The sequence below is a fragment of the Neopsephotus bourkii genome, unplaced genomic scaffold, assembly GCF_033783945.1.
Source record: "Neopsephotus bourkii isolate Nb327-2 ecotype Australia unplaced genomic scaffold, CSIRO-AGI_Nbou_v1 NB_372, whole genome shotgun sequence".
Classification (NCBI taxonomy): Eukaryota; Metazoa; Chordata; class Aves; order Psittaciformes; family Psittacidae; genus Neopsephotus; species Neopsephotus bourkii.
In genome coordinates, this window is record NW_026900878.1 from 547,142 (window position 1) to 573,198 (window position 26,057).

At 42.4% G+C, this 26,057-nt stretch overlaps 2 protein-coding genes and 1 non-coding gene across 4 annotated transcripts in view; 1 reads left to right on the top strand and 2 right to left on the bottom strand.

Moving 5' to 3' along the window:
- The window catches only part of SYNE3 (spectrin repeat containing nuclear envelope family member 3), a 59,883-nt gene extending 51,128 nt beyond the window's left edge, over positions 1–8,755 (bottom strand). The window contains exon 1 of one of the 2 annotated variants that reach the window (XM_061348881.1): positions 8,680–8,755. The gene's annotated coding sequence lies outside the window, so the exon portion shown is untranslated. Of the gene's footprint in view, positions 1–8,266; positions 8,347–8,679 lie in introns of those variants that run through there. The other variant, XM_061348882.1, reaches the window with a different exon arrangement.
- A 7,109-nt stretch (positions 8,756–15,864) lies between these two features.
- LOC133209946 (small Cajal body-specific RNA 13) lies at positions 15,865–16,135 on the bottom strand. Its single transcript, XR_009724812.1, has one exon. It is a non-coding gene; the product is annotated as a small Cajal body-specific RNA 13 (non-coding RNA).
- Positions 16,136–18,549: 2,414 nt separating this feature from the next.
- On the top strand, positions 18,550–22,665 carry GLRX5 (glutaredoxin 5). The gene is made up of 2 exons (XM_061348874.1): positions 18,550–18,874; positions 22,480–22,665. Exons 1-2 carry the CDS (start codon positions 18,565–18,567, stop codon positions 22,656–22,658), a joined length of 489 nt encoding a protein of 162 aa, XP_061204858.1. The 5' UTR covers positions 18,550–18,564; the 3' UTR covers positions 22,659–22,665.
- Positions 22,666–26,057: the final 3,392 nt, after the last annotated feature.

Genomic DNA, 26,057 nt, shown 5'->3' on the forward strand with positions numbered 1-26,057 from the left:
CCACATCAAGCATTTATGTTACCCTAAGTACTGGGCTTGGAGGTACTGGCAGGGGTGGCACAGACAAACATCAAGTTCTTTGTCTCTCTTTCTGTTACAATTTCACTCTATGTAAATAGCGAATTATTATGCAGAACCTAATCATTAGGTATAGCCTCACGATTTAGGTGTCCAACCTGCAAGTTGAGCATCTGAAAGATCAGGTCAAGGTAGTCATTATGTTCTGCCCCATTCAGAAAGAGGGGAAAAAAAAAAAAAGGAGAAAAAAAATTATTTTGACTTCACCAATTAGCAAGTTAGTGTAAAAAAACCCAACCAAACAACCTAAAACCAACCAAACAAGAAGCCCAACCCTCACAACAAAACCAAACCCTGAAGAAGGTCAGATTTGATTTGAGATGAGGGTTAGGTGCTGGTATAGTTGCTTAACTGAAAAAAAAAAAAAAACACACCAAAACAAAACAAAAAAAAACCAACAAAACCCCACACATCTATTTGCAAATCCCCAACCGAAGGTGTAACCTGCTAATAGCCACAACCTAAAAGCACTTGACAAATACCAGAGTGATAGATGACACGGGAAGGGCACACTATAAAAAAAACACATGGAACACTGAAGCAGCCTGTTAACATCCAGGTAAATTCCTCAGCAGTGACTAATTACAACTATTTAAAAAAAAATAAATAGAGAGGCTGTGACATTTAAACTATTTGGATTAAATGTAATTACTTGCAAAAATGTTTTTTATAAACACCTTCAGGTCTTTCATCAGACAGCAAGTGCTACTTTGCTTTGCAGACAAGAATTGACAGTATGAGCCTTCCTCTGTCATTACGTATTTTCACAATACACAATATCAGGACAAGCAAACATCTGAGGGAGAAATAAAGTAATGCTGAAGGAAAGACTATATCTTTAGGGTTGCTGGTAGCCCCATCCCAAGCACCCCCAAGGTAACTGCCATGAGGTGGTTATTGTGTACAAGCATCATGACAAGAGATGCCTCTAAGGGAGGCAAATGGACAGGAGTTCCTACCCATGTCCCACAGCAAAGGAGAAGTCACACGGTGTTGCAGGCAAACCAGGAACGTGAGCAGCGGGGGGTCTAGGCTGATGGGTGGTGATAAAAGCTAGCTGTACTGTGGACAGCTAGAGGCAACAGAGCTATTACTGTCTCACACAACCTAGGATGCAGGCAGCTGCCAGACAATGCCAGAGACACGTGCCTGCTCTCGACCTCCTTGAAGTAACTTCCTCTTAGTGCTTTCCACCATTCTTCTTCTTCCTTCTTTGTCTCCCTAATTATTAGTTTATTGATTCTAGACTTATCTATGAGCTTCTTTCAGGGCAAGGAACAAACATTTTTGGGAATTCCATAAAAAGGGCCATTTTTCTGACAAGGACCCTCAGTTGTGGCCAAGAACTTGATGCCAGTGCCACTGCCTTCCAACTGAAGTGCTTCAGAGGAGAAACAATCATATCTGGGGTTAGATTTGAGAAAATCTTGGTAAAAATCCTAATTCTACACTGAAAGTGCCTTAAAAAACAAATTAGTAGTAACTATAGAACAGAAACATGAGGAGAGGGGAAAAGGTTCTGCAAGACAGGAATTTGTCTTGCAGGAAAAAACAAAGATAAAAACAAACAAAAAAAAACCAAACCGCCCAAAACAGAGAAGCTTGATTTTTCTTCCTTTCTTTTAAACTAAAGATATTTTCTGTAGATTACTATCTTACACCATCAGCATGCATCCACTGACAGAACAACTAATGGAACTGGCAGGTCTATAATATGAAAATAAAAGGGAAAATCCCAGGCTCTGGTGAAGCCAAGGGCAATATTGTCACAGAGCCAAGACTTCTACCCTGACTCCTGTGGACTTAAGAGACAAGGTAACAGGAAAATTTTTCCTTGGGTGCTCTCTTTATCTGGAGATCTAAATTAACCTGAGCACTTCTCTGGTGCTTACTGAGTTAGTGTTATTAGCTATGTACTTCATACAAACTTGTGCTTAACCTGCGGCAGCTGCAGACCGATTCTGCTGACTTACATAAGAAACATCACCTACATTTGTCAACCATTGTCATGTGCCATTCATATAACCATGACCACATTCCCACAGAGACTCAAGAGTGCTTATGAAGAGACTTTTGCATTAAGAAAAATCAGTCCTCTAATTTAAAGGAAATGCACAGCCTGGGGAAGAACTGACAGCTCCAGAGACTGGTCCTTTTATTTACTTACAGACTTGTTAAGGCAAGGGCATATTTCCTCACATGACCCTGACTTCCCATCTAACTGACTAGAAAATGCAACAGGTATGTCAGTGCCTGCATGCCTTCCACCTTCAGCTTCCCTGAACTTCTTCAGGTTGTACCTACAACAAGGTACAATGCCTGGATAAGGACCAGCTGTTACACCTCAAACTGCTGCTCAGTTAAAGGCAACACATATTTTTCTGCTATGTTTGCCTCATTATAATGGCAGGAGAAGACAAGCGTGCAATTCTTTAAATCATGTATCACTTCTGTGCAAGGTGGAGAGAAAATACAGCCAAAAGCAACCCCTATACCCTTCTCACAGCTTAATGGTTTTTTTAATTGCTGTTGTGTCAGTCCAGCTGTACACGTAACTGTGTGAAATAATCTTGTAGGTTGAATACTCCAGTCTTGCAGGGTTTTAAATAAACCAGTATCCAGATTCACTATGGATAGTTTACTCTGGCTCACCTGTGACATCCTCCAACCTACTACTCACAATAGAGTTACCACACATAGCAAGTTATCTTTCAAACACAGCCTCTGACAGGTGGTGCCAGACTCAGCAACACATGAAATACTCCACACTTCTGGTCCTATTTTAAACCTCTGATTGTACATGCTCCTTCAACGTCTGTCGTGGTTTAAGTCCAGTCAGTAACTCAGAACCACGCAGTCGCTCACTCACTCCTCCAACTTCCTCCGCCCCCAGCTCCCAGAGGGGTGGGGGGGAGAATCAAAAGAATGCAACTCCCATGAGTTAAGAACAGTCCAGTAACACAAACCCACTACTGCTACAACCAATAATAATAATAATGATAAGGAGAATAACAAGGGAAGAGAATACAACTGCTCACCACCTGCTGACCAATACCCAGCCCAACCTAACCAGTGATCTAACCCTTCCTGGTAACTGCCCCCACTTTATATAGTGGGCATGTCGTGCTGTGGTATGGAATACCTCTTTGGTCTGTTTGGGTCAGGTGTCCTGTCTCTGCTTCCTCCCAGCTTCCCCTCCTCCCTGGCCAGGCATAAGACTCAGAAAGTCCTTGGTCAGACTAAACATTACTGAGCAGCGACTAAAAACATCGGTGTTATCAGTGCTGTTCCCAGGCTGAAAATCAAAAACACAGCAGTGCACCAGCTACTAAGAAGGAGAAAAATGACTGCTACTGCTGAACCCAGGACAACATCATAGAGCAAACGGTGGCAGGCAAAGCAGCACCAGAGGAGGTTTAGACTGAATATTTTTTTTTTGTTTGTTTACTGAGAGGATAGTCAAAACACTGGAACAGGCTTCCCAAAAAGGCAATCGATGCCCCAAGCCTGTCAGTGTTTAAGAGGCATTTGGACAAAGCCCTTAATAACATGCTCTAACTTTTGGTCAGCCCTAAAGTGGTTAAGCAGATGCACTTGATCGCTTTATGTCCCTTACAACTGAAATATTTTATTCTACTGTTATTATTAGCAGCAGCTGCAAGGGAAGCAGCATGTAGCCTTATGTAAAGTGTTTCTAGGACTCCCTGGTGACAAGCACTACGTCTACTACATGTAACAGTATGTCCCCCAGCACAAACTATGCCACATGGGCCTCTCATTCATCTTGTGCTCTCAAGTATTACTGTCATATTTCTGAAAAGGCTTTCTACATAGCACAACTGTAGCAACGGTTATTTCGCCTTTTAATACCACTAACTAAACAAACACTTATCAAGAACAGAACAAGCAAGCCACAGCTTGATAGCTGAATTCCAAGTAAATTACAATCATATGGTTCTCCTTGTTTCTTGCTATATCCTTCAATTTCTTCCAGTACATTATTACATGCATCTGTTCAGTGAGATCCAAAGCCGAGATTGCCACTTTTACTGCCTATTAGAGTCAAACTCCTTTAAAATCCCTTGATATGAAAGGCTTCATATCAAGTTACACTTAAACAGAAGACAAGATGCTTGTACCAAAAGAGACATGAAAATTCAGTTCTGCTGAAGGGAGACAAAATGAGCCTACATCATTTTTAAAACCAGTGTATTTTTCCTTGGAATACAATTAAGCTGTGTACACAGACAGACAGAGACAACAAAGCTTGCTTATTAACCTGACATGGTGTTAATGAGAATGCCTTTCCCTGTCAGATCTGCCACCTTTATCTCAACATTGAGGTGGGGTCATTTCAGCTAGCTGAAGTTAAATACCAAAGGGCTCACAACTCTGAGTCTTTTTTTTTTTTTTTTTTTGTAATACAGGCAGTACCACCCTATGATTCAATTTATTTACAATGCAGAGACAAATAAACAATAGTTCTCAGTACTTTGAGTCTACAAAGCAGTGAAACCAACAGCAATGTCTGACAGACACCATGTTTACTGGCTGCCCTGCTTTCATCTGATTGAAGTCAGGACATTGCAAACTGATCAATTCTCCTGGAAGGCAAGGACCAACTTGAAGCTCCAGCTCTGCAGAAGAGCATGTATGGAGATCTTCTTATGTAAGGATCTCCAATTTCATTTAAAAAGAATCTACTTTATAAAAAATTCTGATTATTATGTCCTAAGCAGTCAAACACTAGAGAACAAACAAAAAAGCAAGTTTTCAAACAAAAGAACAAAATTATATTTAAGTCAACACTGACAGTACCACAGCTATTGAGGAAAAATTGTTGCAAGAGATTCTACCTTCCTCAATTCTGTTGACTGTCAGCTACAGGCAACAGAACTGTATTTCAGACCAAAACTTTACCAAATTCAAGGATGTATAGTTTGGAGCCTATCACTAATCAATATCAGGGTGAGTTCTTAAGTTTAAACACTGAGTTTTAAATAGTTTCAGCTTTTCTTGTGCTATTTCGGAGTACTTTTTTGCAATTAATATTAACTAAAGGCACAAATCCTACCATTTGTTTGTTTGCAGAGCAGACCCATGTGACCAAAAGAGACACTGAACACCTGCTTTTCATTTTTAATTTCATGGAACTGCACTCAAATGAAGCCTAAGAAAGCTGAGATATTACTAACCATCAGTAAGCACTACCTTAAGAGATATCTTCCTTGAAGAGTAAAGGTATTTCACTGTCTACACTCCAAAGACAGTGGGCAGGTTTTTTAGCCAGACTCAAAAGTGGTATTGAGGAACCTGGTATTTGTCCCTGTTGATCTTGGGTGCCTTAATACCTTTGTCTTCATATAACTGTGCCAAGTAAAAAAACCTCCTTTGCCAGTTATACCCCCTGTTAACATCCCTGAAGCTCAAGAATTTTTCCTATTACCATGTGGCTTTTTCCTTTCATATGTCTGAAGTGCCAGGATTCACACTTAGCCCACAATCCTTTAGTGAGCATGTAAGATGCAGTTGTAAAGGGACCCTTTCTAAGGACACCATCTCACCTGCATATATAGTAGAAGAAGTTTGTCAAGACAGGTCATAGATGTGCCACGACACCCCATCTACAGTTGACAAGGACTAATAGTTTAAAAACAAAACAAAATGAAAATCCAATATTTTGTCATTGTTATAAATTATCTGGGATTTGCTCTACCAGCCGCATCAAGGAATGCATTATTCTGAGCAACGGTGGTGATCACTTAGTTTCAAGGGAATTATGCTTATATGATGACATCCAGTAAGTTTTGAAACTGTTGCCCAATTTTGTTAAAATAAAATCGATATAAAGACACCAGCTGAGATCATATTCCTGCTGTACTTGCACAAATGTGTGCTTGGCAGAACAAAGACAGGAGCTGTGCCCTGGAGATGCAAAGCCATAAAAACAAAGTGCTTTGTGACCAGCAGAACTCAGGAAATCAGATCTACAGAACTGTCCTCCTTTGTTGATTAAATGTCTAAACTATACTAAGATTTTCTGTTTTCATGTTCAGAATGCAATGTATCCAATCAGTTATTTATCGTCTTTTAAGTTTTGAGAGTGATTCCAGTTCAGATGTATTCACCACAAAAATCATTCTCCTTTTCTCTTTGCAACTTCATTTACACCAAATACCTTGTTGCCAAGTGGAGGCAGCCACATAGGAATGTATCACTCAGTCACTAAGTGAAAACCTGGAGAAAACTGGCATCTGACTGCAGACCTGCTCTTCCCTTTTGGTTTGTTTCTACAAAATCTGCAAGAACTTTATGACGTTGGAGCTGTTCTCCTTACATCACACACAGCTGAAATTGGGGATTGGCAATAAAACATTTAAGGAACAAATACTAAAATGCATGCGCAAACACATAGCAAGAGATGGTATAAACCTTGTTTCCAACAGAAGCTATGCTAAAAGATGAAGGCTAGTTAGCTTTTGATGAAGGCTAGCTAGCTTTTGAAGCTGCAAAGCAGGTGCTAGGTCTGGAGCATCCCCTCAGGCATCAGCATTGCTCTTCAAAGGCACATAGATGCAGGTACAGCCACATCCTAAGGCTGAGCATCCACTAGTGTACACAGAGGTTTTCAGGACTCTTTTGAGAGCCACAGATAAGTGGAGGGACACACAGAAATTGCTTGCACAAGTGGAAAAGTTGGACACTCTCTTTTCAACAAGGTCAGTGCATGAAGGCCACAGAGGACATATGCACCAGGAACACATGTGGAAGCACAGTAAAAGTCTTGACCAGGATGGGAGGGAAAGGAGGAGCAGTGGAATACACAGATGAAGGAAAGAACTGGAACTATCAAAATATGGAACACAAGAAGAGGGGCAAGCACCACAATACTCCACCCTGAATGGTTATTAATTCTGCCTTCCTTAGGACTTTGATAGGACTCTGGATCTGATGATTCATGAAGAACGTGGCAACAACACTGGGTGTAGGGGAAAGCTGTTTTTATAGAGCTCATCAGCTTTGTCAAGACTACAATCCCTGACAGCTAGCTTGTAGCAAACAATGCTCCCATGACTCACCAGATGTTTGCTCCTCATTGAAATAAAAGTCACCAGGGGACTGCCACAAGTTACATTTCCTTGAGATCCAACTGGCTCACACACTTGGCAACCACAGAGACTGTGCCAAGCTGAAGTGCATTTCACCAACCACCAGACTGCACAACACTTTTAGAAGGAAAACATCTGAAGGCCACCAATCAGGTTTTAAAGTTTTGCTGCATTTTTTAAATTCTTTCCCCAGAAAACAACCACTGTGTACAAAGTTTTCAAGTGGCACGTACATGCCAAAGGCTTAACAGTAACATTCAAAAGAAGCAGCAAGAAGCTGGTAAGAGTAGCAGAGTGATACATTTCATTAATGATTTAAGATAGCCAGGTTTACATTTGAAGCAGAGGACAGGCAGACATCCTGCTCTGATGAATTCACAAAAGAAAGCAGTGTCTTGCAACCATCATTTTCACAATTAATCATCATATAAATCCATAATTCCTGCAGACTTCAGTCTGTTACTCTATTTGAGTAGACCTATTTCTGGGAATAAAATTTTCCTGGACAAAGGCCTAAATTCACACATGCCAAACCAATAAGGATTCGGGAATAAAAGTGAAGGCAGACAAAAGTGTATGAGAAACCAAAGCCTTACTACACGATGGGGTGAAGGGTGCTTACATACAGAAGTCACACATAATCTAAAAATGAGGGTACAGGCTGACATGGAAAAAAAAAAAAGGGAAATCTAACTGCTTAGGAAGAAAAAGGGAGACAAGGTCAGCCCTGCTTAAAGGCAATCAGAGACAAGCTAGGATGTATTTAATAGGTCGGAAGGGGCGAGAGGTGGGGAAGGAGACAAGAAACAAGGCGCCATCAAACTGCAGCAGAGTCCTGGCAGCGGGGACCAGGAGATGAAGAAAAGTGACAGCAGCACTGAGAACGGTGTTGGCATGAGTCTGACGTCTGGGAAGGAAAAGTTGCAGACTGCACCTAAGCACTTCCACCAGGCTGGTGCTCGTTCACAGATGCCATTTTTAAAAAGAACTCAACTAAAAGGTTTACCCGTTTACCTTAGATTATTTAGCGATGCATGCTTCAACTACTGCACCTGCGTTGTTACCTACGTTAGCAGTACCTCGGGAGCTCTCACAGAGCCCAGGGAGCTGGCCTGGTTGGTGCTTGGCAAGGATAAACCCTCCTGCTCTGCGGCTGTTCCCGCTGCAACCGTTATACCGGGCGGAGTGGGCCGGCACCGTGGCGGCCAAGGACCCTGCGTTTCACCCCGCCTCGCCGAAACCGGGGAAGGAGGGATACGGGACGAGACCGGTGGGCAGCGCCGAGCAACAGGAGAGTCCGGGCGCCAGGAGGGCTGTCAGCGACGCGAGCCGAGCTTCCCCCCGCCCCGGTGGGACGGGACGCCGCAGTCTCAGGGCGCCACCGCCTCACCGTTATTCCCTCCCCGCCCGCTCCCCGAGCGCCGGCAACAGGCCCCGAGCAGCGCCACCAGCAGCGCCGCAGGCCCCGTCCCGCGGGTCCGCGTCCACTCACCGCTGCGGCACCCGCCGCCGCCGCCGTCGCCGCCGTTTCCCTCGCGCGTAGCCCAAAGGGCCGCGGTGCCTCTTCTGTCCCTGCGCTGCTGCTGCTGCTGCTGCCGCGGCCGCCGCTCACTTGGGCGCTCAGCCGCGCTCAGCGGGGCCGCCCGGCACCGGCCCCGCCGCTCCGGGGTCTGCGAAGAGGGCCCGCCCTCACCGCCGCGGCGCAGAACAGCCCTGCCCGGCGGGCGGCGTTATGTAACCGGGGCTGCGGCCCGTGTCGCCGTCCCGCCCCGCAAGCAGCCGCCGTGACGGGTGGCCCTAGTCGGGCACCGGCGTCCAGGCAGGCCCTGACCCTGCCCGGGGCCGACAGGTGTCCGCGGCCACAGGAGAGCACTGGTGTTCTGCTGCTTGTTGGCGGAGTAAAACGCACCAGAAGAGACGAACCCGGGTTTCGCACAGTACCGCGTCTGGGGTCTCGGAGCTCTGAGTCACCAACCACTAGGAAGTGTCTTCACCCGTGCTGGGATCCGGCAGCGAGCCATGCCAGCACGCGGGCAAATTCCTTAATGTTCCTTCTGAACGTCCAGAAAGCAAGCGGGTGGCTGTACATAAATGCAACAACCCCAATTCATCGCAGTTAGCACGAACAGGAATTCATCCGGATGCACGGCGTTGCCACTAAAAGAAACAACCAAGAACTTAGAAAACAAAACCGGTTTCCGCTAGTCTGATCCAGGTGATTCCTCCCCTGTATCTATCCAAGCAAAAAGTCTACAGCATATGCTCAGGTAACTATCAGAAGCAAAAGGAGCAGCAGTGGTGCCAGGCACAGTGTCGGTTCTATAACTCAGAAAAAGAAGCCAGCGAATTGGCAACATTTTGTGTTCCATCTGCAGGATCAGAAGGTTCTAATTACATCGAAACCAGTGCATTGAGCCACAGGGAGAGAAGGAGAACAGAACGTACAGCTTCTTCATATTTGAACAATAACATAACCTAAACAAGCTGAAAGAACGTGTAGAAGAACTTCGTGTTTCATTAGCCACAAACCGGAGCTCTTCGGCAGAGGCTATACTGCTGCCCCCTGCTGCCGGGAACTTGTGCAGTTCACCTGCCTAACGTGAGAAGAACGGGCTATTTGCGATAAAAATCTCTGACCACACATGCCAATATCAGATACGTAGATCAGAAGGAAAGAGAGGGTGAGCTCCCAGAGACGCCGGGGAGGACAGCTCTTGACCTACTAATACCATCTGGTGTAGGCTGGCTCCCATCAGTAGTGTTCGTTGGTGGCATCAGCGAGGGGAGCTGCCATGGGCTTACAGCTGCCCACAGCCAGGTATTTAAGATGATCTGCCATCCATGTGCCAACACTGAGTTAATTGGAATAGCTCTGTATTTAACTTGCTCACAAACCATCAGCAATTACCACTCCTCACCAGGAGAAAAAAAAAAAAAGGTAAATGGAAATCTTGTCAGAATTTAATGGCGAGGAGTGAACTTTCATAGCTGGTTCTGACCTTGAAGCACCAAATGCCCACAGTGGGTCCTGTAGTGGCACAATTTTGGATGACTAACCTTTTAAGTTGTCACTAAGAGGGAAACAGCTCTATTCTCCCTCTGTAAACAAGACTATCATCTAGCTTTGAAAATCCAATTTATTTAGCAGCACGGTTTTGACAGACTATTTACTTGGAGTAAAGTTTGTATCACCAGTGTGTAAAACTGAATTTATGTCTATGCAATTGCTCTTGCCCTATAGTAATTTAGAGCTGATTATCTCTTAATGACGTTTAGAATAGTGTGAGGAACTGTACACAATCCGAAAGGGTTGGACTCCAGAGGAATGTGTCTAGAATAGGTAGATGATAGATAACAGAAAATCTTATCTGTGAAGTGTGAAAATTTGCTGTCATCACAGCGAGCATATGAGCTACCCTCACTGGCAGCAATGAGTAGTTTCCTTATGAAACTACCCCTTAGGAAACTGCTTTGTATACCTAGACCTTTTAAGTCCAAAATAAAAACAGCTCCCTGCATTGAGAAAGCTTGCTGGTGTTGGACAGTGCATCACTATCTAAAGCTTGCTTGAATTAAGTTCCTGTTCTCCATTTCCCTACGTGGAAGCTTTCACAGCTCTGATTTTACTACTTCAAACAGCTTTGTACATGCTGAGTTAGAAAAACCAGCATACACAGGCATTAAGTAAATGAGCATTCAGTCCATTAACCAAATAACATGAAGCTGCCCACACACCACACCTAAACAACAAAGGAGAGGTAAGAATGACTGCAAGCGCTGTGGAAGGGTGGAGGGGCTTCTGAAAAAGAAAGAGCAGCAGTTCTAGTTCTCTTTCCTTAGAGGAAACAAATGTATTTTTAGAAGCAGTTGGTTCAGCCCCTAAACTAAACCACAAGTATTTGTCAGTGAATATACAGTGTTTTCAGACATTTCCTGTGAGGAACAGAATACCCAACAGACTGGGTGGAACACAACGAATACTGCAAAAGTAACAATGGTGTTGGCATGATTTACCCCAAAGGGAGACTTACAGAATATCTTTAGGGCAACAGAGAAGCACTTACAATGCTGCAGGGTAGCTACTCTCCCTTATTAGCATGGCATGCCCATTTATTTACACTTATAACCAATGAAAAACAAGAATTTACAAGGTATTACGATGTTTCCCTTTATGTTTGCTTGGGTACAGCAATGTAAAATTGTTAATCAAGTAATGAGTCACATGGCAGTCTTCGGGTGGGAGGAACAGCATTTGTTGGCAGAGTAACACTGTGTGCAGCATACCAGTGACTACGTCTTTGGCACAATAGGTTTCAACATTGGGTCTTCTCAGGGTTTTGGGGTTTATTTGTGTGATGTTTTACAGCTACTAGAAGTTGGACACTGCTTGACAGAAAACTGGGTGATCATAGATAGGAGTTGCTACATAAGAACTCAGTAAAGAATGAAGAGCCATAAACTCTAAATGCTAATGTCAGATCAGTGTATTTTTGGGAGCACTAAGGGATGGATCACACTGGTAAACCATGAGCCTAGTACCTTGTGCAGGGAGTGAACAAAAGATTACAAGCAGCTTATCACCACTGTATGGCCATTATGGTCGAGACATTCTGCTGCTATTCTCACCTAAAAGCTTTGAGGTTTTGTTTCCATTCTCTTGGGAAAGCCTATTTTGCATGTACGACCCACCTTTAGCCCTTTCAGTCCTATCCTTTCCACTTTTTCTGTGGTACAGACATTTATTTTTTAAACCCCAAACTCTTCTATTCCTAATTTTATCCAGTGCTGCTCTATTGGTTTCTGCTGTCTATGCCATTAACCTCTTTGCTACAACAGCCTTACCTACATTCCTAGTCAGTCTCATTCTCTCTCCCCTTCACACTCTGCATCTCAAGTGTCCTTTGTTAGCTTACACATCTGGTCTGAGAGCCTTCCTGCTCTGATGGGACAGACACAGCAACTGGGATAGGCTTGGAAAGGAGACACTGTCCTATCCATCTCTAGGAGCAACCAGTATAGCTATCTCATCAGACAAGTAGTTCCTCTGTGCCTGAGTCCCACCCTGCCACATCTTTGCACATCCTCTTTTTACTTTCATTACTGGAAACAGATTATAGCCCAACCCACAAAAATTCAGAAATACTGGGACAGTATCACATACAATGGGGAAAAAAAACCCCAACCACCAAAAAACCCAGCAAACATTTTGCTCAATTTAGTTTGTACATATATAAACAGGAGTTTGCAGAACCTCATACCATGGCCAAACATGACCAGATTTCCATGCCCATACTGAGAACTGATCTTTGACAGAAGTTTCAAGCCCTCAAATTCCACACCACAGCTGTCTCCTGAAAGGCATCACACTTCCCATCTGCTTCATCCAAATTCAAGGTCTCTTTAGCAAAGCACAAACCATTCTGCAACTCCTGTGAAAAATTTTAGTCAAAACTAATCCAGTTGGCATCAAAATTTGAAAACTTCGATCTATACAAAAAGATGCAAGCAAGATGAGGGTCACTTTATTCTGCACAACACTTTGATAAATAATAGTGGGAATAGGAACATCTTTTTACAAGTGTCATTGGTTGCAGTGACTAACTTTAGTTTAGGTACTTGCTTAAGTTTTTCTTCATCCCTGCTTTAAGATAGCACTTTTGCACTTCCACAGGCATGTGGTATGAGAATTACCCTCTGTATTTTTTTTACAGAAATCAGAACTTATTTATATTACATCTAATATAAAATTACATTGGTAATACTGTAACTGAAGATGAATGGTTTAACAAAAAGCTTCCAGGCTCCCCAGAAATACTTTATTATGGCTAGACTGTAGTTCCTTTTCAAAGCAATGTGATGAAAACTTAAAAATGTGCTAAAAATGTATACACACATTCCTAAACAAAAAAGCAAGCAAACAAAAACCCAAACCAAAAAGACTAAAATGTGAGTGATGAAAAAATAAAACCTTTATTGAAATATTGTTGGTAACAACTTCAAGAATACTAATATTTAAAAATACTTTATAATTTTCTCCACAACAAACATATCTACTTTACAAATACAGCTATGTGCACAAAACACTAATTTTTACTTGAAGAAGTATTTCATACAGTTGAAACTCACATGTGATGACCCATGCTTGGTACTACATGTCTTCTGCCACGGAGGAGATCAGATGGCCAGCACTGTTTATTAGAATTGAGGCAAGTTTTTGTAACGAGATGCATTTCTCAAACTGACAGAGAAAGATACCTTACTGTTTTTTTTTTTTCTAAAACCTTAACATAGAAGAAATAAGGGAATTCAAAAGTGCTGAACAAGAACAGCTGTAATCACTCTGTGAGGCAACAAATGTCCAGTTACTACAGCCTGGCGTTTTAAGTGAGGTTGGTAACTCAGGCTCACCAGCCAACACACCTGAGCTGTGGGAGTCCCCTCTTGGGCACAAAACACCCGCTAATCAGAGCTTTTCTTGCCCCACTGCAACTGCACATTCTTAAAACAAGCTAAGCCGACAAAAGCACTCTTGCCATCCTAGCTATACACAAGAGTATGCCAGTAGAACATAACAGGGCACAAGAATCTTTTTCACAGGCCAAGTGTGCCCTGCGGTTTTCCTCACAGTTATGAAAGACCATAAGTCATTTCCCATGTTTTAAATAAATTAAAAATTGTCCAAATTACCATACTATGTTAAATCAGAACCCAGGATCCTGTTTCTGTTATACTGGTCAAACATGAATGCACATGAAGCAAGGAACAGGACATGCATACGGTTATAATCCTGGTCCCTAGCTTTCTATGGCTTAATACTTGATCCCATAACAGTATCTGTATATTTAGCAGATCAATTTTATTTCTTGACTTTGCCCAGGCTTTTTTAGGGCCATAAAAGATTTTGACATTCACAGCTCCTGGGTAAAAAGAGGCAAGAGGTATTTTCATTAAATGTAATATTTTTCAGCTCAGCATAAAAGTATATAAAATTATGCTTCCCCTGGAATACTGAAAAACTTAAGCACCACTACCATCTGCAAGTAAGGAATAAGGATCTAAGATTCTGGTCAGTCAGAATAGTTGTAAGCACCCTGTTTATCCCAAATAATAATTCTACTCTATTACAATGTTCATAGATGTCCTGGTTCCAGGACAGCTTCACAATTGACAAAGCAGAGTGTTACTACAGAAAGGCATATATGGAATCTCTTAATGAGAAACAAGCTTGGAGAGTGTCTTGTTTAAAGGTCCATGTTCAAACTTTAGTGTGATCTTTCATTCTATTCGGTAAGTGTGGGGCTCACATTTTTCCTTTGATTATTGTGAGCATGGCCTCTTTCTGCCAAAGGCATCCTTACATGATCCAGGTCAAAGAACTGCCTTAGATCATGTAGATCACCCATCAGTTAAACTGACTTAGGTTACTTTGTACATATTCTTCACCTGTTGTATCTTAAAGTTAATGCAAACACCCTCTTGGGAATCTGCTGTAAATCTAGAAATATTACTACCCATCTAGTTTAGAAACAAATTTGCTTATATGTCTCCAAGTGAGATCCAAAACTGGAAGTTAGATACAGCTCAGATTCCAAAACATCAGTTTCCCCTAGGACCTGAGCTTCTATGCCAGTAAAAGCCCTGCATCACTTCTACATTTCTGCTGCTTGTTGCACTACTTCTCAAACTAGCACATCTTCAAAATAACTAGGAACTTTCCACAGGCATTTCTTCAGTGTTCACAATTTAGGCATCCCACACAAATTTTAACTGTGCAGTCCAGCATTGTAAGTACATTTTAAGCATTCTTAATGCTTTCAAAATTGAGGATATATTGGTGCTGCCAGGTGTTGCCTGGAAATTATTGACCTGGCATGCAGAACAGCTGCAGCCATACCACTAAAAAGCTTCAAAAGACAATAAATGCACCCAAGGAGAGCTCAATTGTTAAGGCACAATAAGGGACTTCATTTCCAGGCACTGTAACAAGTCAGAAAGACAGACAGATATCTGACTTGGACACAAAGAGGTGTCCTGTTCTGATACGGTGAAATGGGACTTCTCATCTTTCTCATCAGCTAAGTTAGCCCTCCCATTTTTAAAAGCAAAGTAAACAAGAATCTTTCTGCTGACAGTATAATTCTTAGATGCCTGCCTTCTTGTGCACTGTACAAGAACCTCAAACCACCAATTCATAACTAGTAGTTCTGTTCACCAGTAGAATGCCTGGAACTAGCCTAATGTGTGACTGTTAGCATTTTAGCCCTGCAGTTTGAATACTGACATTTTTATTACTGTTTTTAAAATGAGGTGATAGGTCTTCTAACAGGAACATCAGCAAAATGTCAGGAGTCTTATAGGAGTCCCATTAATATTTCTTCTGAACAGTTGACTTAAATCATTATCTGGAAAATATAACAAGTTTTACTTAGACTGATAGAAGACTGGACGAGGTAACAAATAATGATCTCTTTGGTTCTCGTGTGTACATGGACTAATTGTTCTAGGTCTTATAAGCAGGAAAAGTGTTTATCCACCAGCAGAATGCTGCATACTCCAAAAGCATTTGACCGTATTAAATATATTCTCTCACAGGCCAGTCTCATGAAACTACAGCAATTAACTGTAAATTCAAATACTTTTATTTAACCCCATATACAGACTTGAGTAGCTTTCTAACATTTATAGCAGTTTTTCAGTGTTCAGCAATTGTTTCTAGTTTGCTAAACAATATCAGACTGCAAAATTGCTCTTACTGTTGATAGATCAATAATGACATGGGATAAGTCATTATCTCCGTGGCAACAGAATTGTGATGTTAGAGGAATATTGCGCATGTTGCTGCTGCGACTCTTACAGGCATGCCTCGGCTTCCTCACACAGGTGCTCTCTCTGCAATCCTGGTATGCCCAGAGTACTAACAACTAAGGGCACCTCTTAGACTACAGAGTCTGAAACGACAACTATGGTTATGTTATTCTAGAAGGAGCATATCATAAGGGTTTATTTCACTTCAGTTTAATGTCCTTATTTTACTTATAAAGAACCATGTTCTTATAGAAATAGAATAAAATTAAGGAAGGCAAGTAATGCAAAGTTCTTTTTACAGCCCAACATTATTTTGAAAAAAGACATTTAGGTGCTTTTAAGAATAGAAAAAAATTCTTCCTTTTCACTCAATTTTCATTTCATTCTGCTCTGACTCCCCAGGATTTTAAACTGGCAGGAGCATTTCTGTTAGATGAAAATTACAAACTAGGCCACTTGTGCTTAACACTTGTTAAGCATCTGTCTTCGTATATCACAACAGTTCAACAAATAGAAAGGCATATTCTTCCCTTGCAGAATATACTGAAGTTTTCTCTGGCATGAACTGGATACTGGATTAGTTTCTTCGTATTGCGCAATTTTGCACCATATTAATTACAACATATAAACCACAGAAAACAGTAATTTCTTTGTGGCTTGATCACCGTGACTATGCCTGACTTCCGATGTTCTGTTGAAAACAAATCACACTAATGCACAAAATGCACAATGCTCATCAATAGTACGTGAACTTTACCTTTAGATTCATAACAGAAGGATTTCTTTGTCATCAGATATACTTTCAAATACTACAGCAACACTTTTTTATTCAGAAACTATTCACATGGGATGACAAACTGAAAGTTTGCCACAATTTCCCATGGAATATGTTCTAATTAAATTCAAATAAAGAACAACAACAAAAGTCATGCCTGAAAGTGGTTTCACAGAAAACGAAACCCAAGTTGTCACTCAAGCATCACCTGGATTCCACAAAAATCACAAACTAGAGAACAGCCTTCTGAACGCTGAAAACAAACTAGCTTCATTTGTAAAGCTCTCACGTGAGCAGAGCTGGGTGGAAAAAAGATTTTCCTTACAAATGCAAGTAATACAAATGGCCATTAAATATACCAAAAGGCCAGGTCCTTGAGCTGCAATGTGGATTAATACTCAGAAATACACTTTTGTTATTTGCAAGACTGTGGTTTAGCACAGAGGAAAATCTTTCAATATTTTCTTCTACTTACAGGATGGACCTGGCTGGTGCAGGAGACTCCATGCTCTGCTCCAAATTCTTGGAAAGAATACGACATCTGCTCAGGAGCATAAAGTTAGGTGGACACGTTCCAAATTCAGCACTTCTCCGGCTGATGCTGGGCAGTTCTGTGCCATCTGCTAGCATGAACTGAACCAATCCCTCTGCACATACAGCCAGCTAGATCGGTCTTGTTCTCATCTCTCCCTCTTAACATTAAAAAACACGTTAATCACAAAAATCACATTAAAACCCAACCAAGCCCGAGCAAGAGAAGACAGCCAAGAAAGTCACTAAGCACACCCACCCGCACTTTGTCAGCTACCCACCTAAAAACTCCACTGCCTCCGGTAACAAAAGATGCCGACTCAGCGGCACTGCGCTTTTAAGGACATGCTTCCACCGCTACAACTCGCAGATCTGAACGCGCTTCACCACCAAGGAGCATCACTCAGCACAGGCAGCCAATACCTCAGAGTAGCCCGTCCCTTTGTAATCCTCTTTTACCCAGCTTCCGTTCAGCCGCTCAACAGTGCTTTGACTCCCGCTAACATCCTCACCCAGGGAGCACCCCTACCGCCCACACCGCCAAAGGGCCGGTGGGATAAAGCTCCAAACCCCACCGGAGGAGCAGGCGGCAGCAGCACATCCTCCGACTCCAAAACAGAACCCCACCACTCCACCTTCACGGCTCCATGGAGCCCCCAGGCTCTGCCCACACGCCAGTGCCGAAAGCAGCGGTGAAGCACGGCTACGACCGCCCGGCAAGCGCCCCTGCTCTCCCTTCCCCACTGCATGGCTCAGGCTGCGCTCCGGCCACCCCATGAAGCGGGCAGAGGAACCAAAGGGGAACTGGACAGCTACGTAGAAAGCACGGGAATGCAACACGTCCATCCCGCCAGGAGGCTAAACCCCGCCACCACGAGCTCAGCCTCTATCCGGAAGCGGAAAGAGCTACACACTCACCACAAATCCCCGGAGCTTCCCGAGCAATGTACCGCGCCGGGTAAGCCTGACCAATCACGTCCGCGAGAGGCGGGGATTAAGCAGATCACGTTAGATTGACAGGTCCTCCTCCCAGTGGAACGGCAGCAGCGGGGTTGCCTCCACAAATAGAAAAGCAAGGTAGCCGCAGGGTTGCTGGGTGGGACGAGGCTCACTGTGTCTTCACGCAACTGGCTGTAAGTGTTGATTGGCAGGTGACTAAGCCTATGTGTAGGAGGCGCTCCCGCTCGCGACTTTTTCTGCTCTCTGCCAATAGGCGGTGACGCTGATTTGCGGTCGGCCGTGGGAGCGGGTGGGAGGCTGCGCAGCATGAGGGGGGTGATGCGTGCGGCTTGGCGGCTGGGGGCCGCCGCCGTGCGGGGCAGGGCTGGGCGCCCGCTGAGCCAGGCAGCCGGGGAGGGTGGCGGCGGTGCCGCCGCCGAGGGGAGCGGCGGCGGCTCAGGGTCGCGGGAGGCGATAGACCGGCTGGTGCGGGAGCACCCGGTGGTGGTGTTCATGAAGGGCAGCCCGGAGCAGCCGCTCTGCGGCTTCAGCAACGCTGTCGTGCAGATCCTGCGCCTGCACGGCGTGGAGGACTACCGCGCCCACGACGTCCTACAGGACCCCGACCTCCGCCAAGGTCAGCGGTGGGCCGGGGATGGGGCCGGGAGCAGCGGCTGCAGGGGGTCACCTTTGGGTGCTCTCTCCCCCGCTGCCGGGGCTGACACATAACCCGAGCCAGTCCCTTGTTTTTCTCTGCGTAAGGCCGCTGTTAACGGGGCAGAGCCAGAGCCACGGAGTGTTGGTCTACTCTCGGCCAGCCCCTCGGGAGGCCCCGGCCTGTGCAGCCTTGCCGGGGTTACCTCGAGAGCTTTGGCCTTCCCGTAGGCTGGTCGGATGCCCTGCGGAGCTCTGTGTGGCAGCCTCTGCTTGCTTCTCACGGGCATAGCTTGGTTTTGCTCACTTTCTTGTTTGATGTTTTGTCTTTTCCTTAGTTGTTGTGTTTGGTTGCTTTTGTAACCCCTGATGGGCTACGTGCCAGGGTAGGTTTGTGGAGTTTGAAGCATATCATACAGATGTACTACTGAGGTTGCTTTCTCTGGATGTCCCGTTTCGTTTGTGTTACCCTTACTGGATCCAAGAGCGTCTTGGTTATCAGCCCAATGCAGTTACGTTTAGGGGCGTGATCAGGCTTTTCATGCCATGCTGCCTTGCCTTGTTAACAGATACAGAGCTGCATTAAAAGACCCCTAAAATAGTTACGGATTTCATCTTCCCTTGCAACAGTGTGGTGCAATTTCATTAATTGCTTGGACTGTACCTCTTGATTCCCTGCTGGCACAGACTGTGGGATTCCTTTGATAAAGTACAAAATTATGCTAATCACTTGCACATTTTCCCCATTACTGCTCAAGTGGTAGAAGCTATTTCATGTACATTTTTTGTCAGTTGTAGAAAGCTAATACTCTGCTTTTGTAATGCCTTTCCTCTTTTCCCTCTTCTGTGTGCATAGCTGACTGTTGAGGTTTTGTGTGGTTATTTGAGAAAGTTTTAAAACCCAAACAAACCGAAATGGCTACATAGTAGCTAGTCTTGCAGGTGCATGGCGTTAACAGTGTCCAGAACATACAAAATAGTGCTTTAAAGCCACATGCTGGAATGTATCTGGTGACTTCCTTCTCCGGTGTTTTTGGTATCATTTGACTAATTGAGTTTTTCAGTAGCTTTTAGCTGAAAGGCTGATTTTTCCAATCCGTGCAATTCAAAGGTGTAATAGGTGGTATGGTATAAAAGCTTAAGTATTGGAATTTGGGTATAATGATGTTTTTTGTAAATGTTGTTTTTGTTCAAGTAAATCTACTACCTTTGGCAGTTGAGCAAGTCATGGTAGTTTTTTAAGCTTTATTTACCTATCCGAATTTATTAATTGTACGGTTTACTACAATAAACTTATAAACCAGCTTTGACACTTGTCTGATTGCACTGAGAGACAGCTTGATTTATAAATCGCATTGCTGGGTGCATGACTTGATATAGTTTGTTGTATTGTGAGGCGAGTGACAGAGCCAGTACCAGGGTTGGAGTGCTGAAGAGTTGGGGAACTCCTTTCAAGGCCAGGAGGCTGTCTTACTGATTCAACTGTGTTACCCACTGCACCCTAATAGGCCAGTATGTGCCTGCTTCTGTTGGATGGCGATCTCTGACAGAGGAGGGGGCAGGGCTACTGGAAGCTGAAGCTCTGTAAATTGCCAAGTGTGACTAGCAGTGACTGGCTGCAGACTCTTAGTCTCCTCCAGGATCTGGCCTCAGGTTCTGAAAAGTTAGATATGCAGAGTGAGACACTTTCCTAAACCCTCTCTGTAAACATAGTCTGCATTGCATGCATGTGGGGTTAATGAGGGGATGCTGAACCTTTAGCTGTAAAAATACCAAATACATCAATTAAAGATTGATCTATAAGGAGATTACTGTATGTGAGTTGGTCACCGGCTTTGTATTAGATCATAGAATCAAATAGGTTGGAAATGACCTTTAAGATCATCAAGTCCAACCTTTATCCCAGGAGTGCCAAGTCTACCACTAAACCATGTCACTGAGGGCCTGAATGTAACTTAAATGTGCTTAAATGAACTTAACTTACTATGTATATGTATGCTTATACATATATGTAGGAAGAGCAGTGTATCGGAGAGATGGTGATTCAGGCAGGTCTGAAGTGCTGGTTGGTTTCTTTCTTGTGTCTATTGAAACACCTTGTTTTCAGGTTGTTACAGTTCAATTGCTGAAACTTGCCCTGTGTTAAATATGTTAAATTGTGGTTAGGAACTCTTTTTTCCTTTTTTTTCCCTAGGTTACTATTTTAGTGGTTTTTTTAAACACACTAAGGGGGATTGGCCAATTCCCCTTTGACTAAGGGGAATTATTAGCTCTATTTCATATTTTATATATTTAAAATAATAATCCAATCACATGTTGATGCACTTGTGCATGTATATATATTTATATAACACTTTCAAGTGTTTTGAGTTCCAATAAAGTAAGCATAATTTGCTTATATGGTTATTTTTTAATTCATATATCTTGGGGTTTACTTTTAGACTCTTCAGAGGTTAAAATGTTTTCTAAGGGGAAAGTAAATTCCTTTGTGTTTTCTGCTGTACAGGTCTAATATTTGCTGTTAGTACTTTGACAGCCTGTACTAAAGCTTGTACTTGCTTCTTTAGAGGGCTGACTTCCAAGGTGAATGGGCTCTGATGATCTGCAAAGGCACTTTTGTTGTCTGCAGGCTTAAATTTGCTATATGGGCTTCTGTGCTTTTGGTAGAAAAATTCCAGGTATTGCGTACTGAAAATGTATAAAGATGTTAATTCAAAACTTGGTATCTTTAGCAAGTACTGGTGGGCTTGGTGTGAGGGCATGCAGATGTAGAATTTGGCTATTTCCTCTGCTATAGAAATAATGACTTTGTGTGAAGCGTCATTTAAGAAGTGGCAAGTTAGATATAATGCTTCTTCTGTATAATTTTTTGTGATGCCTAAGTGCAAGTCAGGATTTGGTTTATACTTGCTAATCAGTTAGTATTTTTGGATGGTCTTGCATTTGTCTTCTGAGAAGTATAAACTTTACTTGTGTACTTCATAACTGTGCGTCGAGCTCAGTTTTTAATGGGTACTTACAAAGAGACTTTCAGCCTTTGTGCCCCTCCCATGGGCTGTAAGGTCTGGCAGTGAAAGATAAAGCAATTTGAAATTCGTAAGGCCACCAGAGGGGTGAATGTGTCTTGCAATTGAAATTGCAGTAGTAAATATAACTGTATTAATTCAGTAAGCACATAAAGTATTTTGAAGTCTCTTTGGGAAATATAAAGGATAACTGAATGTAAACAGTTCCCAATATTTTCCAATATCTCTCATTCAATTTATTGGAAAATTGTATTTGCTTGTTTCCTGGGAGAGAAAAGAGGAACTACATTTTACCAGCTCCTGTTTGAAGTCAGTGTAGGAGCTGGCTATATCTTTCAGCCACATCTTTAAGTTGGAGTGAGGACCAACCTAACTGTAATGTAGTTTTTCTGATAGTGCTCCTGTTCCATAGATAAATTTTTGCCTCAGCTGGAAAGAAATGAAAATATCAGTAGTATTTTGAGGTGGAAGCAATGTATTCTGTTTAAAATGCTGTACTGTTTGAAGAGGGTAGAAAACTTTTAATACTCTTTTTCTTTTCTTTTTTTTTCCTCTTATGCAGGAATAAAAAACTATTCCAACTGGCCTACCATCCCACAAGTATACCTCAATGGTGAATTTGTTGGTGGCTGCGACATACTCCTCCAGATGCATCAGAATGGAGATCTCGTAGAAGAGCTGAAGAAGCTAGGAATCCGTTCAGCACTTCTGGATGCAGAAAAAGACCAAGACAAAAAGTAAAATGAGCGGGGGGGGGGGGGGAAGGGGGAAGATGCTATGAGAGGAATAAAGCAAATCTTCGATAAGAAGTTGTTACCAGTAAAGCCTTACGTACTTCAGCTCGAAGAAGGCATTTGTTGGAACTGACACTAAAATTTTTCTGTGAATGTCTGTTCATGGTAGATGTAGTGGTCTCAGTATTTTGATTTATGAATATTGTGAAAATTTGAGTATAACCATTGCACTGTAAAGCTTACATTTGTGGAAATTTGTGTTTGGGAAAAGTTCACTTCTGAAACCATTTTCTTCTTGTATTGAGGGGAGTAAACCAAAAGAACTTGAATTTTAAGGATTTTGAGTGTGTGTTTCTCTGTTCTTTGATACACAAACCTACGCAAACAGTGTTTGCATTGCCGTGCTCCTTTTGAAAAAGTGTTAAGTAATAATGCATTCGTTTTGCTGTAAGCCCCTTGTGGTAAGACTTCCTGAAAGTCTGTAAAACTTCTGTAATCACACATGCTATAGGAGAAAAATAGTCTTTAAACAGTATAGGAGAGAAAAATTATATGAGAGTAAATGAAATACGCTTTCATTCCAAAGGGTAAAAATAAAGGCTTATACAGATTACATGTATAATGGTCATTATTACTTTGTAATTGATAGCTTTTAAAGGGTTGTTAAGAATTGTGCCTCAGATTTTATAAAACCTTTTCTACCTCTTGCAAAGTAGCTTTCCCCCTGCTTATATACTTTGTATAAGTTCTGTACCAGTGCTAAAATGTGGGAATTATTTAAGGCTTCAGTATTCTATCTTGAAATTGTACGGGAAAATACTGCAGTTACTGCTGTAATCTTGTATTACTTGCTAGTTACTCGTTATCTTTTTATATTTGTTGTATTTCCAAATTACTTTCTCCTGACTGCTGTGCTCTGAAGAATATGGTCTTCAGACATGGGATTAACAGATGAAACGTTTCATGTAGATGAGTGCAGCAGAGAGGCTACTGAATAGATAAATACTTCTTTGTGGAAAGTCCCTGAAGTCTTCAATGCCTAACTAACCACATGTCTCTAAGTGAAAACATAATATTGACCAGTGTAACTTCAGCTGTACAGCAATAATGCTCAGGTTAAAAACTAACCAAGCTGTTTCTGCTTTTATTAATATAAACTAGTTTGCATGTCAATTAGGAAAATGATTGGAAATAAACTGTATTTATATTGATTGTCTGCAGTAGTTCCTTGTCATTTTAAATTACTAATGAAACTGATACTACTTTTGTTTTGAAACTTAAAATGTTTTCCACTGCACAGGTTAGTTTTAGAGAAAGAAAAAATGATTAAATGGTTAGTGAAAGTCGGGGTTGGAACTTGTAGATGAGAGATTTGATGCAGATTCTGGTTCTAAATGCCTCCTGTCCGTTTGAGCAAGTGGTCCAGTGGAGCAACTATACTGATATATTTGTTGCAGAATTTGCCAAACTGGTTATGGTAAGCTTATTGTACAGTTACAATGCAATCAGTATCACCAGTATTAAATACAGCCTGTACATTTTCTGTGTATCCACTTGTTTGTGACAGCTGCCCAATACCAGTGGACGTGACTGAGTGACTACTGAGTATGAGTAAGTTACACTCTGAGGCAGTCACTTGTGGCTGTTGAGCATGGAGATACAAGTGCAAGATTTTCTTTTTTTCAGTTCATACACCACAGCCCCATTCATGAGATGTGGAGCTTTATGTATAGATTATGGTTAGTTCTGAGCATTTCAGCATTACATCTCTTTGAATTCAAATTAAATAAGTTGTCTTATGGCTAATCTTCATGAGTATTTTTTGCTATTCTGAAAGTAAAATGTTTTGAAAATAAGTGAATTTCAAAAGTCTTTAGTCATTCATGTAAAAAAGATGTACTGTAATGGATATACACAATAAATGAAGAGTAAAAACAAAGAAAATCTGCTTCAATGGTTAACTCTTAGTCTGGCTACTAAATAAATCTAAAAAAGCAAACCCACAAATCTGCTGTTTCATAGAGCTCTATTCTTTATTCTTTGAAAGTTGAATATTTTTCAGTACTGTCTGCTAGTTTAACATAAAGGTAGCTTTGGCATTGTCAAGTCTTTCCTCTCAGCAGCATTTTTTTTTTCTCCCAGTATGAATTCCTTCCTTATACAGAAACTATGACAGTTTTTCTACTTTCCCTACTTCCTTCACTCCCTTTAGATTTTTGAATTGGTTAACATTTGGCATAATGTATGTAGTATGTCAGATTATAAAACTTCAGATGCTTGCTAAGTGGCTTATTTGGAGAGTTCACAGGAAGTGTTTTCCCCAAGATTGGGGAAAGGTTAGGTTGATCCATTTTAGGAAATGGACAGTATCCTGCTCACCAACTTTTGCTGTCCTTCCAACTAGAGGCAAAAAGGGTGCTTCCAATCCAAAAGGAATGCTGCTGCAAATAAACTGACTTTTTTTTGTGTGTGTGGAAAAAAAAATAATCATGCCTCTTGTTTATGAGAGATTTGCACCTGTTTTGATGTGCTCCTTGGCAATGAGAGAAGGCAGCTGGTAGTACTGGAGTCTGGGGTAACAAATCAATGGGTGTGCTGAGCTAATACTGGGGGGCTGGTGTTAGCTGGGAAGATCCATGGGGCCTCCTTGGCTGGGAGGATGTGAAGGGCTCTGTGGAGGAAAGGATGACTTTTTTTTTTCTCCCTAAGAGGAGTAGCTTGTCACAGGAGGAGAGGGGAAAGATGTGGGGGAAAGCCACTGACACTGCTGTTTGTTCTTCCCTGGATACTCTGCAATAAGGTGGAGATGGAAGAGGAGCACAGCTTAGGAAGGCTGGCTGAAGTTACAGGCAAGGACAGCTAGCTGAGGGCAAATATGGGGAGCTGCCCTTGCTGTCTTTGGTAAAGAAAGAAGCAAAGCTACCTGCTCTTGAGTTTGATCTGCTGAGCTAAGAATATGGCAGGTGTCGGGGCTGTGCACATTGCCTCCTGCAGGGCTTCTACAGATCAAGGTTGTATGGAGCTGCCAGCTCCAAAATACCTCAAAGTTCGATTCCCACAGTTTGTGCTGTGTGTAGCACTGGGCAGGCATTCTGGCTTGGCTGCTCTTTTGATGAGAGACTTGTGGACTCGTTTCAGTCATGTTGCACTGCTGAGGGCTTACAATCAGGTGAGTGCATGTAAACTGTTATCAACGTTTGGTTTTATATTATTATAGGATTGTATTATGAATTTTTGCCAAACTGGAAAACGTTATTTTCATTTTATTCTGAGGATGCCCTTGGTGGTGCTTTTCCTAATGGTAAAAGGCTGAGCTGAGTGGACCAACCTATTCACCAGATTATAAATTAAGCTAATCCTTTGCATCTTCTAACACTCCTCACCTGTTGCATATAAAGCAAGGTAG

What these genes read in the sequence shown, in the direction of transcription:
- GLRX5 (XM_061348874.1), top strand. Translation starts at nt 18,565, where the DNA reads ATGAGGGGGGTGATGCGTGCGGCTTGGCGGCTGGGGGCCGCCGCCGTG. An exon ending in GGACCCCGACCTCCGCCAAG is followed by an intron (nt 18,875 to 22,479) that starts GTCAGCGGTGGG and finishes CCTCTTATGCAG; the next exon opens with GAATAAAAAACTATTCCAAC.